General features: G+C 44.6%; 1 protein-coding gene across 4 annotated transcripts in view; it reads left to right on the forward strand.

Moving 5' to 3' along the window:
• LOC116938683 (sodium channel protein type 2 subunit alpha) overlaps window positions 1-16,293 on the forward strand; it is a 92,089-nt gene that overhangs the window by 69,578 nt on the left and 6,218 nt on the right. For 3 of the 4 annotated variants that reach the window (XM_076056993.1, XM_076057004.1, XM_032946168.2), the window contains 7 exons: window positions 504-677; window positions 6,331-6,453; window positions 9,429-9,710; window positions 10,846-10,899; window positions 12,083-12,220; window positions 13,563-13,667; window positions 14,834-15,104. In XM_076056993.1, coding sequence (XP_075913108.1) covers window positions 504-677; window positions 6,331-6,453; window positions 9,429-9,710; window positions 10,846-10,899; window positions 12,083-12,220; window positions 13,563-13,667; window positions 14,834-15,104 — 1,147 coding nt within the window. Of the gene's footprint in view, window positions 1-503; window positions 678-5,892; window positions 6,016-6,330; window positions 6,454-9,428; window positions 9,711-10,845; window positions 10,900-12,082; window positions 12,221-13,562; window positions 13,668-14,833; window positions 15,105-16,293 lie in introns of all 4 variants that reach the window. The other variant, XM_076056996.1, reaches the window with a different exon arrangement.

Raw genomic sequence — 16,293 nt, forward strand, 5'->3', positions numbered from 1 at the left:
TTTAAATCACTGGCTCGTGATTGCCAGTGGGGATAGGCACCACCCAAGGCTTGTTTGAGCAGGCAGACATTATGAACTGTTTTGTGGATGAAGAAGCAGTACCTACAGTGCGGACAATCATGATCCACAATGAAAGTCAATTCGTAGCGTGCCAAAATATGGTTCCTTGATTATTTGTGAATAAACTTGCTTTCGGAGGTTTTCACCGTTGTGCTGTTTAACTCTCCTTCGGATTGTCCTTGCGAGTTGTTCGCCATGAAGGGTCAACGTTTCACTCTACATGATGGGAGCTTCCTCAGAGTTCCTAAATGACTAAGTTCCTGAACAAGATCCTAGCACGTGGAGCAAAACGTCGGACATCACTCTGACTGACACGCGGTGCAACTCAAAAACACCTCGGAGATAGCTATAAAGACATATTTTTGATTATTTAGAAATTAATAAAAAAATTGATGCCCACGTTAAGCAAACAAATTTGCTCTTTCTTCCTTTTGTTAACGCAGGCCTTTGAGGACATTTACATCGAGCAAAGGAAGACGATCAAGACAGTGCTGGAGTACGCTGACAAAGTCTTCACCTACGTCTTCATCCTGGAGATGCTGCTCAAGTGGGTGGCCTATGGCTTCCAGAAGTACTTCACCAACGCGTGGTGCTGGCTCGACTTTCTCATCGTTGATGTGAGTGCCTTCCCCTCGTCACTGCTCATCATCGTCATGTCCCCTCGTCATTCCCTGCTCAGGCCATGTATTCAGATGGCATGTCGGGTTGTAACCTCCAGGGCTTAAAATACCAGGACATATCACAGGAAGAAAAAATATATTATTATAATAATATCTCACAAAACCACCAGAAGGGAACACTTCATGTAAATGTGTTGTCTTGAGTGGTGTATTATTACGCAACTGACAAGACCAAGACTTTTAATGTCCCGGGAATACTTCCAGATTTTCCAGGACAGATACCTCAGAGTAAATCATCCTGAGAAAACCAGTACAGATGGCAACCTTTACAATTCGGTAAAAAAACTATTACAAGTAAATGTTGGTCCAATGAGCCATTACTCTTTTCTTGTGTTGCATTTCATCTCGGCCACATTGGTACATTTGGGGATTCCTCGAATGTAGGGCCCGAGATAGTGTCTTATCTGTACATTGTTCAGAGGTCAGAACGCCTGAATTTTAGTTTAGAATTTTAGTGCCAGGAAGCTTAAGCATGAAACAATGTATTTTTGTATCCAGCAAAGTCCAGCTAATTCCATTTTGAATGTTTTAGTCTGATCTAGAAATACCAGGATTCCCAGAAAAATCCCACACGCACTCAAACTGCACAACATTACCTACGAACCTACTTGCTGCACTACCTCGTATAGGTGATTTGCTGCCCCACACAGGTGGATGCACGAAATCTGTGCAGTCTGCCACAATCTCTCTTTTTCCAAGGTGCTGTTTTACTGTTTTACAAACATCAGGCCACCACGCACGTGTAAGTTCAGAAGCCACGAAATATCATCAGCCTTAATCAGGCGCATACTGTACGTCTCATAAGGACGCCAGTGGATTACCAAAATCTGGCAGATGAGAGAAGAACACAAAAAAAAAACACCGTGGAGGTTTCATATTTCCTTTGCCAGCTGCTTTAGTCAGGTGAGCTGGCTGCACCTGGTTTCTGAAATATGAAAACCATGGTTTTCTCTAATTCTGTGGGGTCTCAAACTCTGCATTGTCACCCCTCCACCCCCAAAAAAACACCCTGACAAAAGGCAATTAAGTACACCACTCTGCTGGAAACGTATCATTTAGCCTTTGTTCATAAATGCTGACGGAGCTTATTATGGACCTCTTCTCCCAAACCGTGGCCTTTGTATGCTCGTGAGATGAATAGCAATGATCGTGATTAATAGCCCTCAAAATGGCCACACAGCAGCCTGCGTGAGTCTTGCGTAATCTGTGTGCCAATGTTTATATGAAAGGCTTAATTGATATTGTTGTTTTAACCCAACCTTTAAAATGCATTGTAAGGTGATCGTCGTGTCCCTGCTTTCATAAACATAATATAATTAAGGTTTTACTTGAAAACTGAAGAGTTGTAGTATTTAATCAATATAAAAGATATTTTTTTTTTTTTGACCAGCGATGGTTATTGGAATTGGTAGGGAGCTGCTGCATTGAAACGCATAAAGAAAAATAATTTTTTAAAAAATACAAATCAGAAAAGCGGTTGGGCAAGGAGATACATTCTCACCAATGCTATTTACAGCAGCATGAGGAGATATAGTCTGAAAATTTATTTGGATGAAAACAAGCATAAACATAAATGGAGAATGTAATTTGTAACCATCTTAGATGTGTTGACAGCAGTCATTACAACCAATCAAAGTGAAAAACAGGAAATGACCAAAGAACTGTAAAGTCGGGCTAATATAAATATGAACATGCAAGTTCACAACTAAAATGACTGATGGATGAACATTAATTGAAAATACAAGATAATATTTATGTCCAGGGTGATGATTGAAGTCGGGTTGTGATCGAAATCAGATCAAGAGAGAACATGTTGCAGTGTTTTTGGACCGCTGCATTTGATCATGGTTCATCAACACACCTGTACTCAAAGAATACAATTTGAAATCACAGGCCTATTACCAACCATAACAGATGGATCAGAAACATTGACAAAGAGCATTAAACAAATGCTGAAAAGTGCACAGAGAAAAACGTGGAGAGGAGCATTTTATATTGTGCACTTTTTAGCTTTTGTTACAATTTTGGAATGAGCGCTGAGAGATGGAATGAAGAAGACATAATTTGCCTCGAGATATAGTCTTGTGACGTTGCAAGACTGAGGGATGCATTGGCATGGGTAAGCATTCATAGAGTAATGGAAAGATCACGCCTTGTGAGGATTAATAATAAAGGAACTGCAGGAGTCAGTATGATGTGTAAACTATAAAAAAAACATAATTTCTATTTTTTTTCCACAATTGGACCCAAAATCAAGCAGATAATTATGAAAGCGAGGTCAATTAGCGTGCATGCCGCCACACCCATTAAAATCAAAAGCATTTCCAGAGACCCAAACTCGTGTTCCCAATAAAAGACAGCATCATTTATTTTTGTAGCTGCCATATTGCCATAAATTATTCTTTGATGTTAGCATGAGCATAAAGATTGTAATGACGGTTCTTAATCATCTCCTCCCCTTCAACTGGAATAAAAACCCATGGCCCCAAAGAGAGTTCTGTAGTGGTTTAACTCAATTGATACATTACCTTGGGCATCTAAAGTGATTGAGCTCTGTGCTGTTAGCCAGCACGTGTGCATTCCATCCTGTAAGCCACCACTAGCAAGCCTTGCGCTGAAAACCAGTGCACGTGATTCCCATCATGTAAGCCAGAACTAGGGAGCATTGTGGTGTGAGCCAGTACAAGTGATTCCCATCTTGTAAGTCAGCACGAGTGAGCCTTTCGCTGAAAGCCAGCGGAAGTGATTCCCATCCTGCAAGCCAGCGCAAGTGAGGCTTGCTCTGTGAGTTGGCGGGCGGGAGAGATGGAGGAGCGCGGCGTGGTGGTGGATGTGCGAGCCGATTGCCGCCATGGACGCTGGGCTGGTGGCTGCCAGCGCGGGCTCGGCACGGAGCCGTGATGCGGCGCTTGCAAAGCGTGGCGTAAATGTGGTTAAATGAGAACGCTGAGCACTAGTGACGGCCGCGCATCCCGGCCGCTCGCCGCGGTTTGCGTTACACCAGCGGCACCGCTCCTGTCACACGGCACCCCCGTCCATGAATATTTGATGCTCGCGTGCTCATTCATGGCAGTGACGCACATTTTCATCGCAAATTACTTGTATAGCCAGGTGACGTCACCTGCCCTTGTTTTCCAGGATCATCTGCTTTTTGAGATAGCTCTCACGGGAAGTCTTTCGAAGACATTAAATAGTCCCGGTTTTTGTCACTTGCATAGTAATTCGCCGCTCACGATAATGCATTTATGTGTGGTTCTCCACTCTCCCGGTACTATGATACATTCTTCTTCCAATTATATGTTTTTTGTACATAGATTAAAGTCCCATCACTCTCCGATTTGCACAGTTGGCTATGTACAGTGCGAAAAAAGTTCAACATACATGCACCCCTACGGGGTAAATAAAATTAGTGCTACTTTACATGATGTCAGCAGTGGATGTCCTCTGGGAAACCTAGCCCCTGCCATAGGAACATGGAGTCATCGCTTCTGGCTCATAGCTGATGATTTGATTGGTATTGCTGGCTATCTCGTCTAGTCAGGCAGGCAGTTTGTCTTAACCTTAAATCCTGAGTCAATTATTTACATTGCAATACTAAAATAAGAATCCCAATTGGGGGCTTTATTGGCAGTGGTGAATAATGATTATAATCAGAGATTGAAACCCCTTTGCCAATGTCACCTTTAAAACCTGCCTTATAAGAAGCACACATGTAACAGGCTAGCGTTGCAGGTAGGGTTGTAACATCTGAGGTGCAAAACACTGGTGAATGCATTGTGTATTATTGTGCACCTAAAACAACCGGGAATTTTAATGTCCTGGCAAGACTTACACATTTCCCAGGACAGCAGCTACCTCAACAAGGTGACGATCCTGGGAAAACTCGGACAGGTGGATCTCTTACTTGCAAACTGTGGTCCTTAAGGGCATCTTCAGAGCCATCAAATCCTACAATTTGACTCGTTTATAAGACGGTGTTACTGACGAAGGTGGCGAGTTTTTTTTGTTTGCACCAAAATACACTGCGATTGGGACGATGACGAATGAACGTCATTGAAGAGAGCGGCTCGATCCAACTAATTCCTGGCGGGAATAAATTCACCGGTGGGAGGTGGAATCAGCCAAGGGCTGTGCACAACACAGGAGGTTCTCAAGAGCCGAGCACCCCCGCAATGTAATGGAATATGCCAGCGTGTTCCCAGGAGCAGGGAACCCCGCCACGGGCTGCGGGAACACTGCAGGTGACATTGACGCTTCTCCAGCAGGTTTTGACGAGAACGTTTTGCGCCCCGTTCCCATAATACCGCACATCAACTAGTGAATGATTTAAATGTAGTAAAAAGGTAAGTATGTTCCGGCTGTGTTTATGTTATTTCATATTGTAATAATTTGCACCCAAGTTGATCTGCAAATTCGCTATGTTTTCCACAGCATCTGAATAACCGGAGAGCATTGACATTGATTGATGGCGTAGGTGCATTGGGATAACAATACAGGGTGCTTCAGTGGCTCATAACACTCATCACGCCACACTCCGTTTACATTGGAAAATAGTTCAAGCACATACAGCTGCAAAAATATGCCATGTACCTACATTACAAATAATGTTGTTATTATTATTACCAAGAAGTCAGTTTCAACAGTGATAGAGGACAATGTTTCCATAGTTTTAACATGAAATATTCTCTGACGTTTTATCACCTTGTATTGATACTTCCATAAATGAATTAGCACTGCATTGTGTAGGTAATATAATTTTGAAAATGGTTTAGGGAGACTAAAAAGTATTGCAGCATAAACACGTTCAGGTCTCTTGGTGATCATGTAAGCTCGTGAACATTGGGATAATACATTGATGTCATTGCATAAGTTTTTATTTTAAATGACCAGTTTGATCAAATTATTTGATTACCATATTATTTGAGCCACTCTAGATCATGTCCTTGTCACTCGCTTGTCGTTTTATAATATACCTTTCGCTGTTTTTTAAATGTGTATAATTATCATCCATGAATCGGAAGCATTAAAAGTATAATCGCGATAACCGATTGTTTGCTGATTCAACGTGTGATCCCGCCCTGCACAAAAGGCAATTTGACATCCTGCTACTTAAAGAGTGAATAACCAACCCCGTTCCATCCGTTCTGGACAGATCTCTATTGTTTCCCTCATGGCAACAGCCCTCGGTTATGATCAGCTCAGCGCAATAAAGTCCCTAAGGACCCTGCGTGCCCTGAGACCTCTGCGCGCGCTCTCCAGATTTGAAGGAATGAGGGTAAGACGATGCCGCTCGCGTCGCGTGCGCCCACGGGCACCGCCCGCCTCCTCCTCGTCCTCCCCCCCCCCCCCGCGCGCGAGGCCCTGCTAATGCGTTTTGACGTGTCCGCTTCTCCCCGTAGGCCGGCTGCCACACGACGCGGGTGGGTGGGTGGTTGGGGGGGGGGGGTCCGTAACCCCGCTGCCCCCCGAAAATTCTGCCGGCGGCGACCCATCGCCCCCCCCCCCCCCCAGTTGCGCCAGTGGGCCTTGGGCGCGCCTAACACGCGCGCACCTCTTTTTGCTTTGTCGCCCACACCCCTCCCCAATGTAGGTGTCTTTAGTCAGTCTCGTAGCTAATGCCATGGGCTACTCGGAACTGGGCGCCATTAAGTCCCTTAGGACGCTAAGAGCACTGAGGCCCTTGAGGGCCCTGTCACGATTTGAAGGGATGAGGGTAAGAGTGCATAGGAAACAACCTTCATGCATGCTCACAACTTGGAATGCCAGAAAAAACGGATGCCTCCAAGCGCCAAATATAGCCGAGTCCTACATCTCCACCCCTCGCTCTCTTTCGATGCATCATAAATGAAGTGCTTGCTCTGCCGACCATCCCCCCCCCCATCACATTTTCACCAACTCCAACCAAACTGCATAATGAACTGAGCCTCAATTAGACTTCTCTGCCTCCCAGCATCCCGCGGGAGACCAAGAGGGACGTGTGGGGGGTGCGGGGATGGGTAATCTCATGAGCGTCTCTGCTGTTCCACCCCAACACTCAAGACTACTACCTCTGATCTCACTCTCCGGAAACCAAATGACAGACCACCTTTGGCGCAACATCGCCGCGTGAACGCATTATTTATTTGGTTGGTTCTGGAGGGTGGGGTTGACATCTGAAGTTAGTTGTGAGGTTCGGGTGGAACAGACCATGGGTGCCTAGATGCGTGCAGTGTGTGGGGGTGGCTGGGAGCTTTTTTAAAATGAAAGTATCTTCGACCTTGCATGGGACTTGAAGTGTGCATTTGGGTTCAGGTAAAGATAACCAAAAATTTCAATCCTATGTGTTCTCCCCAAATTGGGATGCTCATTTCTCAGCATGGGATGATGGCGCATTTTCATTATTTATAATTCATATTTTGATACAAAGTTTAATACTAAGCAAAAAATGCCATTCGAAATTGAAATGAATGGCTGCAGTTTCAGGTCGGAGCGAATTTCATAAGCATGGTGTTTTGGTGTTGCTGGCATGCCTTCCTCGGCCCCCACATCCCTGGCATTTGAAATATTTACTGCTGCATGATACCTTGGCTGAGTCAAACACAATCGCGTACGCGGCGCAGACATTCCTCACGTATCGGTACACGTGCCGCCGGCAAGAGGTTGGCCCGCGCGCGGTGAAATCGCCTTGAAATCAGCTCCCTGCTGCGAATCATCCTCTACTCGTTACCACGCGTTAATATGCCGTGCCACCGCAGTGCCTTCAGACTTAACATCTCAACGGCAGCTTCGCTTAATGGCTCCGTTGCGGACATGACCTAAAATGGTTTCCGTTGCATGGAAACGCGACGGTGGCGGTGGCGGCGGCGGCGTGGGGAGGGGGGTATCAGAGACAACTCTCGAGTGCGGCGTCAACCCTCAGCACCGATGCCGACATGCAGGGCCACCCCTCCCTCCCTCCCTGCCCCCCCCCCCCCCCCCCCCCGATAGGGCCACAGTAAAAGGACGGAGGTCAAAAATCAATCAATTCAATTCGTTTAAGGCATGCTTGTTTGGGGGGGGGGGGGGGGTGACGCTTATAGAATGATTGCAGCAGCGTAGCAGGCGCGTGCGCGCACTCTCTGGGATGCAGCTCCCTCAAGGCCGCTCGTTATCGCCGCGCCTCCCACCGCCCGCACGGGCGGACGGCAGCGCCGTCCGCCCGCTGCAACCGCTCCGCGCGTGGTGAGCCAATTGGCTCATTTGGCTCTTCCCAATAACAGTGGAGGAGGGAAAGCTCCGTTGGTTTCGGCCAACAGGGTTTTACCTGGTCGCTTTGAACATTCATCTGGCTCGATATGTGCCGATGCAATCGTGGTTAAGAGACGAATTGGCAAATGCACCGCAGGCAAATTAACAAGCAAAATGTCTCGTTAGATGCTAAATCCGATTACGAATCAAATGCATAATCTAATCCACAGCTCTATTATTTTAATCCTTTAACCCTCTCATGCATAATGACCGACTTTTATGGGGGCGGGGGGGGGCGGTGAAGTTCACATCGACTATTATACTTGCATGAAACTCCCCAAATAAATTGGTTTTGCACGTAACAATTCATGCGCGAGGGGCATCACAATGCGGTGCGAGTGCCGTGGCTGGTGATGCTCCAGAACGACGGAAATGTTGTTTCCTGCTCCGCATCGCGAGTGGATGTGTGCGTGGATGACGGATGTGCCTTATTTTATTTTTGTTTTTATCACTGCACTTGACCATCCCACTGCGTTGAGCCATTTAAGTGAAAGTCTGCGAAGGAACAACTGACTTGTACGACTGCATTTCGGTGGGAATGTTTTGTCCATTGGCAAAAATGTTTCTCCAAATCTGTTTTCCTTGCATGCCTTGAAATGTCACGTCCTGCATTTCGCGACGGCTTTTCTCTCCGGGAAACTGCGTGTACACTGTTTCACATGAGCACTATGAGCATTGTTAAACAATCGTTCTTAAACGCAGTACGTACTCGCAGTAATGTTTTATTTTACATTTTACTCCCAGGTAGTCACTGAGCTGCCGGAGTATTTTGCCATCAGCGTAGGGCTACACGCATAAATAATAATACGTCTACTCAGTACGTTAGGAAAAGTTAACCAGATATATAAACCATCAAGTCTTTACTGGTAAACAAATTTGCTTAGATAGTAATTAGTGAGTGACGGGGGGGGGGAATTACATCCAAGTGGGAGATATTTAAATTAGCATTAATTTTAATTCACACCAACAGATATCAGAATTGTTATTTATCTTGGAGAAATCCAATGAGTTATGACGCTTTTCACAGATATGCAGTAGGGGTGGGTCAGAAAGTTACAAGTACAATAATATTCAACTCTCTTGTTGACAGATACACCCAACACACATGCATAAATCTTTACCACATTTCCAACTTATACTTTTTGTTTCCATCGCTTGGGCTGTCGCGTCCTATTTCTACGTTACGTCTATTGCATTGACGTTTCCTACGCTGCCTGTAATAGGTTCACAATTTGCTCTTTTTCCGTTGCTCGTCAGCCCCTAGATTGGTAGACGCACACCATTCGCTCGTAGGACTAATGTGGCGGTGGTCGCTAAAAGGTTTACGGGCTGCCACCACTACTGCCGTAGAGGCTTAGCGGCTTTGCGCGAGTCCCACCCGCACGGCCTCCACCAACATGACCTCTCCGCTGCCCACGACAGGTGGTGGTGAACGCGCTCGTGGGCGCCATCCCCTCCATCATGAACGTGCTGCTCGTGTGCCTCATCTTTTGGCTCATCTTCAGCATCATGGGGGTCAACCTGTTCTCGGGGAAGTACTACTACTGCCTCAACAAGACGGACGGCCAGCGGTTGCCCATCTCCATCGTTGACAACTACAGCATGTGCATCGCGCTCAATGACACCACCAACGAGACGCTGTGGAAGAACGTTAAGGTCAATTTCGACAACGTTGGCATCGGTTATCTCGCCCTGCTGCAAGTCGTAAGTGCCCGTGATGTGGCTGTCTATGGGTTGTGGAGTGTTTTTCCGTCTGCTGTTTATTCTGTTTTCGCTTCTCCCTCGAAAAACCGATTTCGTGAGTTCCGTGCCAAGCCACGTAGCAGGCAAAGTCAAAACGTCTCCCTGCTCAAATGAGCAGTGGGGCAGGCACTCATCTCGATCAGTGGCCCTGAGCCAGCTGCAGAAATTCCACTTTCCTATGGTGGGGGTCAGTCTCTCTATAAGATGAGCACATTTCACCTCACACAACTTGATAGTTTATTTATACTAAATGAATGATGACTAGTCAACCGCTTTGCCTGGATTTTAACTCGCGAGATTTTGCTAAAATTATAAATCGGCCACTACTCCAGTGACCCCGTGGTCCCGGATAAAATTCAATGTACGACACGTAAAGGCATGCTGAGAGCTGTGATATGCGAGCAACGTGAGAGTAGTCTGTCGTGAGCACCCTCGCTCCTGAACTCTTCACTGTACGACGCACATGAAAAGGCTTACATGGGATTCCTGACTGACCACGTAAGACACGGCCAAGTGAAATAAAAAAACAACACATTAAGATCATGGTGCAGTTGGGATCACGTTTGTTGAAGTGACATGCGATGAAATTTCCTTCAATTGAATTTGAGATGGCATCATTGAAATCAGAGGAACCAGCAGAAGCCAATCATAAATCACGCTTGCTGTATGCTTCATAACCGGCTTAAAGAACCACGAAGTAGAGGTTCGTCTTGATGGAGAATGCTCACAATGTGTCCAGCGAATGTTATTGACGACCTCAAATTTTGGCCTCGGTAACCTGTAGGCTCGAATAAGCCATTGGGAATCCTCATTGGGGGCTAGGCACCCAAACAGAGGATATTTGTCATCTAGCCAACATGAATCAGATTTAGAATCGCATGACTTGGCGCCAGCTGAGGGGGACTTACCGATCGCCGATCAATGCTCTCAGAACAATAAGCTCACCTCCGCACAATACACTTTTAAAATGTAGCTCGTGTTCCATTTCCTGACGTCTCATGGGCGAGCCTAATGGGCGGTGGGGGGGGGTACTCCCACTTTATAAATGCAACGCGCGTCATGTTTAATGCAACATTTGTGTTTTTTTCCCCCGCAGGCCACATTTAAGGGCTGGATGGATATCATGTATGCAGCAGTGGATTCCCGTGATGTGAGTGATGGCATGCGGTCCGTTGTTACATCTCTGGAGATCTGTTGTGAAATACAAGAGCTTCAGCGAGTCATCTTGCTCGTATTGCACCACGGGCAGTGACTTAGACAAAGCGATATTTTGCTAGACATGGGTTAATGTCTTAGTTGTACCTCATTACTCAACTGCTGCTCTTATATATGAAATGTTCATCCTAGCATGATAACGTAAAGATGCATTTAGTATGATAAGTATGTGTGAGTTTAGCAAAAGCAGAGCGATACAAATAATCAAAGGCAACAAATGTAAAGAAGAAGCATAATTATTCACCTTGGAGTGGTGGCACAGTGGTTCGCACACCACCGTAGGAACCCGCTAACCTGAATATTATTCCTGGCCATGGCTGACGTCGGTGGCGAGTGACATCTGAACCCAGTCCTTGCCCCCAAGCCCCCCCCCCCCTTCACCAAACCTACACTGTCCGGCATGAGGAAGTATGGTCAAACAACCCCCAGAGCAGTGTGAAGAGGCCTTCATTAAGCAGTGAATCAACAAAATGCTGTATATTATAATTTATAGAGTCATTACATTGGTACCATGCGATTGAAGATATGACTGTATTGTGCAAATGCCATTCGTGGCTTGAAGGCTCAGACACACTGCACCACAGTGTGGATGGCCCGCATTCAATACCTGGTGGTAGACAACACAAGTGGCATTTGGTATCTCAACCTGACATGAGCCTTGTTTGTGAGAAAGAAAAAAAACATTTGAGCATATTCATAATCATTTAACATTTCATACTGCAGTTAAACAAGCAAAGCACATCTCAGAGGGTGCAAAGACGGTCAATACAGGTACCTTTTTATGTTTAAACATGAATAACGAAGTTCCAATGCTACTAGATGTAGTGGAGGACTCGGGCCATACATGGGGTGGTAAATTGGAGTGTCTTGCAACACAGCGTCCGTCAGAGCATTCACCATGGAAAATCTCTCTGATGAGTGCCCCAACAGGTCTAGGGGTCATTGGGGACCAGTTTTTGTGTCCTGGGGCCTTGGGTTCTAAAATCAGGGGTCCTGGGTCCAGGATCCCAGTTTTAGTACCGACCCTGGGGTGTCGGTCAAACAATGAGTGTCTGGCGCAATGTGGTTAACATCACCACTGTTTGTAACGTGCAATTGTGTGTCTCTATGATGAACAGGTAAAGGAACAGCCGTCCTACGAGATCAACCTTTACATGTACCTCTACTTCGTCATCTTTATTATCTTCGGCTCATTTTTCACTCTCAATCTCTTCATCGGTGTCATCATCGACAACTTCAACCAGCAAAAGAAAAAGATAAGTGGCACGCAGTGCCGCGTAGCGAGAGTTGCTCACCACGTTGCTTTATCGTCGGTACACATTGCCTGTGTCCATCACAGAGAGACCGACACGTTTGTTTAAGTAAAAATATAACCGAAGTGTCATGTGTGCATTCCACTAATTAGGAAATTGACTGAAATTGAAATCAATCTCAGGATAAATTGCTTGGTTTAAATGTGACGCATTTGTATGAATATCTGTTCAATTTGTTTCGCACTGTACATAGCTAAGCGTGTTAATCGGTTGGCTACGTTTGGTTGCCAAAATCGTATGAGAAAATGTATGAGTATTATATGCCCAATCATATAATGGACCTTTAATTTAGCAAATGCAATGTCATAGTTGTAAACACAAACGGTGGCTCGTGTTCAACATGTTGAAATGTGATTTAAAGCTTTCGTGACTGCAGGGATTCATATTCTTGGTTCTTTCGGTAAAGTCACGTAGAAGGGAAACAATAAAATAAAAAAAATATAAAACAATAAAATTCTCACGACGTTTCAACTGCAACACAAGCAATCATCATCAGGTGTGAAAACCACAACAAGAAAATTTCCTTGTTGTGGTTTAGATTTGTATTATTTTATTGTTTCCCTTCTACTTGACTTTACCGAAAGAACCAAGAATATGTTGAAATGTGGTTGTTGGAATGTGATGAGTTCAACATAAAATGAATTGTCTCATACTTTGTTGTGCAGTATTTGAGATTTTAAATCATCCTTCCTGTCTACAATTTTTTCTTTCACATTACTGTGACTTTTATAAATCAAGGTAAACGTTTTTAATCTTCACAGTATTTTCTTGAGTAGTTGCGTGATTCATTCGTAAGGCTCATTTGCAGCAAGAATCTGCATTTAGTCCATGAGCCCAAACCAGATTTTTCACTTGTGCATACCACAAGATATCGCATTTGTAACTGTGGCAAGTAACAGTGGATTATCTGATAATTATTTGAAATGGGTGGGTTATTAAATTACTCACGTATAAGACATATAAATAATAGGTACTCCTAAAGTTGTGGTATCTTAGGTAGTACCTAATTCTAACATGGCCCTCGGACTTATTGGGCTGTGTAGATAATTCTATTAAAGACTGATGGAAAGTGTGAGGGAACTGGAGTACCCAGAGGAAATCCATGCATGTGAAAGGAAACATACTCAAAAATCTATACAGATGGACTGATTTATCAATTTCCTTATTGCTGTACTGCATTTTCTTTTATATGACTTTAGATTATTAATTGGTGGTATTTTGGGCTGCACATCAGGATGAGAAGCAGAGAGCGAGATTGTAACCAGTTTTGTATTTGCCACTTTACTTTGGAGGGGAGGACATCTTCATGACAGAAGAGCAGAAGAAGTTCCACAATGCCATGAAGAAGCTGGGCTCGAAAAAACCACAGAAGCCCATTCCGAGGCCTGGGGTGAGAACATCGCAACACTCCATGGTCTCCCTTGCCCCCCCGTGTGCCTTTAAAAGCAGCTCATTGTGGAATTTGTTCTCGACGAGTCTCAGTATATTACACCACAAGCAGTGTTTATGGCCACCATGTCAATGTCTATGAGAGAATTGAAATGGCAAATATTCACCCGGTGGGCTTTCTGGACTCTGGGGGAAGATGAGGTGGGACCAAGTTAATTGGCCACGCCCCACTTTGGCTGCCACTACTTAACATTAATACAATAAGCTTGAATTTTCACACCAAGGAATCAATTATCAGAGCATTATAATTATCATAGCATGTTTGTTTGCATGTTCACCACAAGTATGTGTGGTTAATGCAGACTTGATTCCTTGCAAAAGGTTTATATTTGGTGTTTGAACATCTTAACACCTGTTTTATTGCCAGAAAGGGTAAAACCTATTCTTATTTTTTCATAGTATGTAATCTGTTGCATTTTTTTCACGTATAAATCTGGTAAATGTAATGTTTAAATAATTGGATTAAATCAATATATCTCACGGTAACTTTTCTCACTTTAAACGATACGCTGGAAATAAAACACAATCAAAATGATGATATAAAGAGAGACAAGTGAGAGAAGGTTGGAGTGCTTTTGGAAAAGTGAACTTAAAAATTAAATGTATCATACCACTATGCCTTAAGAAGAAACGTTTTAAATCGGTCTATATTACATGCTATACCATATGGAACAGAAACACAGAAAATTGCCACGAAAAAATGGAACAGCTAAAATGCCCACAAAGAAGCATGGAGAGACGCATGCTTACAATTACACTGAGCGACAAAACAAAGAAGACATTGATCAGAAAACATATGTAAGTTAGACGCCCTACTGACTGCTCGGGGAAATACGTGGCCTTGGGCAGGACACATCGTTAGAAGGGCTGATGGCCAGTGGCCAAAGATGCAAGGATGACACGGCAGCTCAAGTATAAAATGTTGCTGAGAGGACATGCTCAGTAGTAATGGAACCATGAATCAGCTCATGTGGACTGTGGCATCGTGTTACTGGGGAGTGGTGACAACAGTACGAGGCCTTCATTCAACAGTTATCGACAACGGCTGATGATGATGACAATCCATATTCTGTTTTCTGATAAGCACTCCTATGTTTCATTGTGCAGAACAAGCTCCAGGGAGCGGTCTTCGACTTTGTGACGAAGCAAGTATTTGACATCCTCATCATGATCCTCATCTGCCTCAACATGGTGACCATGATGGTGGAAACCGACAACCAGAGCATCGAGATGGAGAATATCCTCTTCAGTATCAACCTCGTCTTCATCGTCGTCTTCACAGGGGAGTGCGTGCTCAAGATGCTTGCTCTTCGGCAGTACTACTTCACTATCGGATGGAACATCTTCGACTTTGTGGTTGTCATCCTCTCCATAGTCGGTATGTAGTTGTGTGTGTGTGTGCGTGCGTACGGGCGCACTGAGGCAGCTAAATGATTCCACGCTGCACTCGCTTTCGCTGCGACCGCTGTCGTTACATTTGGGAAAGGCCCTCAAATATTTTCCGCACCTGGCACACCGCATCCAGTATATGCATTCTTGTTATGGCAGTGTGTGTATGTTGAACTTCTTTTGCACCTTATGTAGCCAACTGGGCTAATCGGAGGAACGGAGGAAGGACAACAAACTAAACACAAAAAGCAGTTCTAAAGAAGTGGCTACTAGTCAAGTGCCCTACTCCAGTCTTATTAGTTACCCGGAAACAATTAATTGAATGCCCTACATGTAATAACAGAATGCAGTTGTTGAATAGCGTGTGTGAAGTTTGCTCATTTATGATTAATGCAAATTACATTCGAACGTTACATTTAGGCCAATAGAGCAACTGAAATGGTACGAGGCAGAAAACAGCAAAAATGCAAACGAGGCGGCCAAAAAAACTGCACAAAGAACGAATATTCTATTCAAAGTTTGTCCCCAAATTGTGACAAATCACCGAATCGCTAGGGATAGGGAATCATTACATATCATGGTTCACCAGCATTAAATAACATGAATCACAGGTGCAGTGTGAATGTATCTTCAGTGGTTGTACCATTTGTGTTGTTTTCATTTATGATTGCACTGCGGATTCCCTCACCTTCTTTACGTGTAGGCCTCAAGACCTCCTCAGCCTTTCTTTATCACTGCGAAAAACTTGCTCATTTCCACCACCCCTTTCCCTGGTGTGCATCACCCTTCTTTCTATTCTCTCTACTATATTTTACCCCTTGAATCTATTTTCTCTTCTTTCTGCTTTCCTCGTAATTTCTTTGCAGACCAGATACAAATATTATTCTCCTTTCCTTAATTTACTCCTGTGACTTGTCCTCTCCTCCTGTCTGATGGCCATCAAATCCCGGATGGCGATTCTCTCTCTCAATCTCTCCGAAACAGCAGTCATTTTATCCCAACCATCTCCTTCCTTCCTCTCTCTCTCCCCCACTCCTGTTTCCTCTACCCTCAACCTTGGTGTCACCTTTGACCCTTCCCTCACGTTTTCCACCCACATCTCCACTCCTACTACTTGCATCTGCTGCTTCCATCTGTTCAACATCAGGAAAATCTGCCCTCTCAGTTAAATGTCTGCC

The sequence above is a fragment of the Petromyzon marinus genome, chromosome 4 (assembly GCF_048934315.1).
Source record: "Petromyzon marinus isolate PM22_M1 ecotype Great Lakes invasive population chromosome 4, UKy_Petmar_22M1.pri1.0, whole genome shotgun sequence".
Lineage (NCBI taxonomy): Eukaryota > Metazoa > Chordata > Hyperoartia > Petromyzontiformes > Petromyzontidae > Petromyzon > Petromyzon marinus.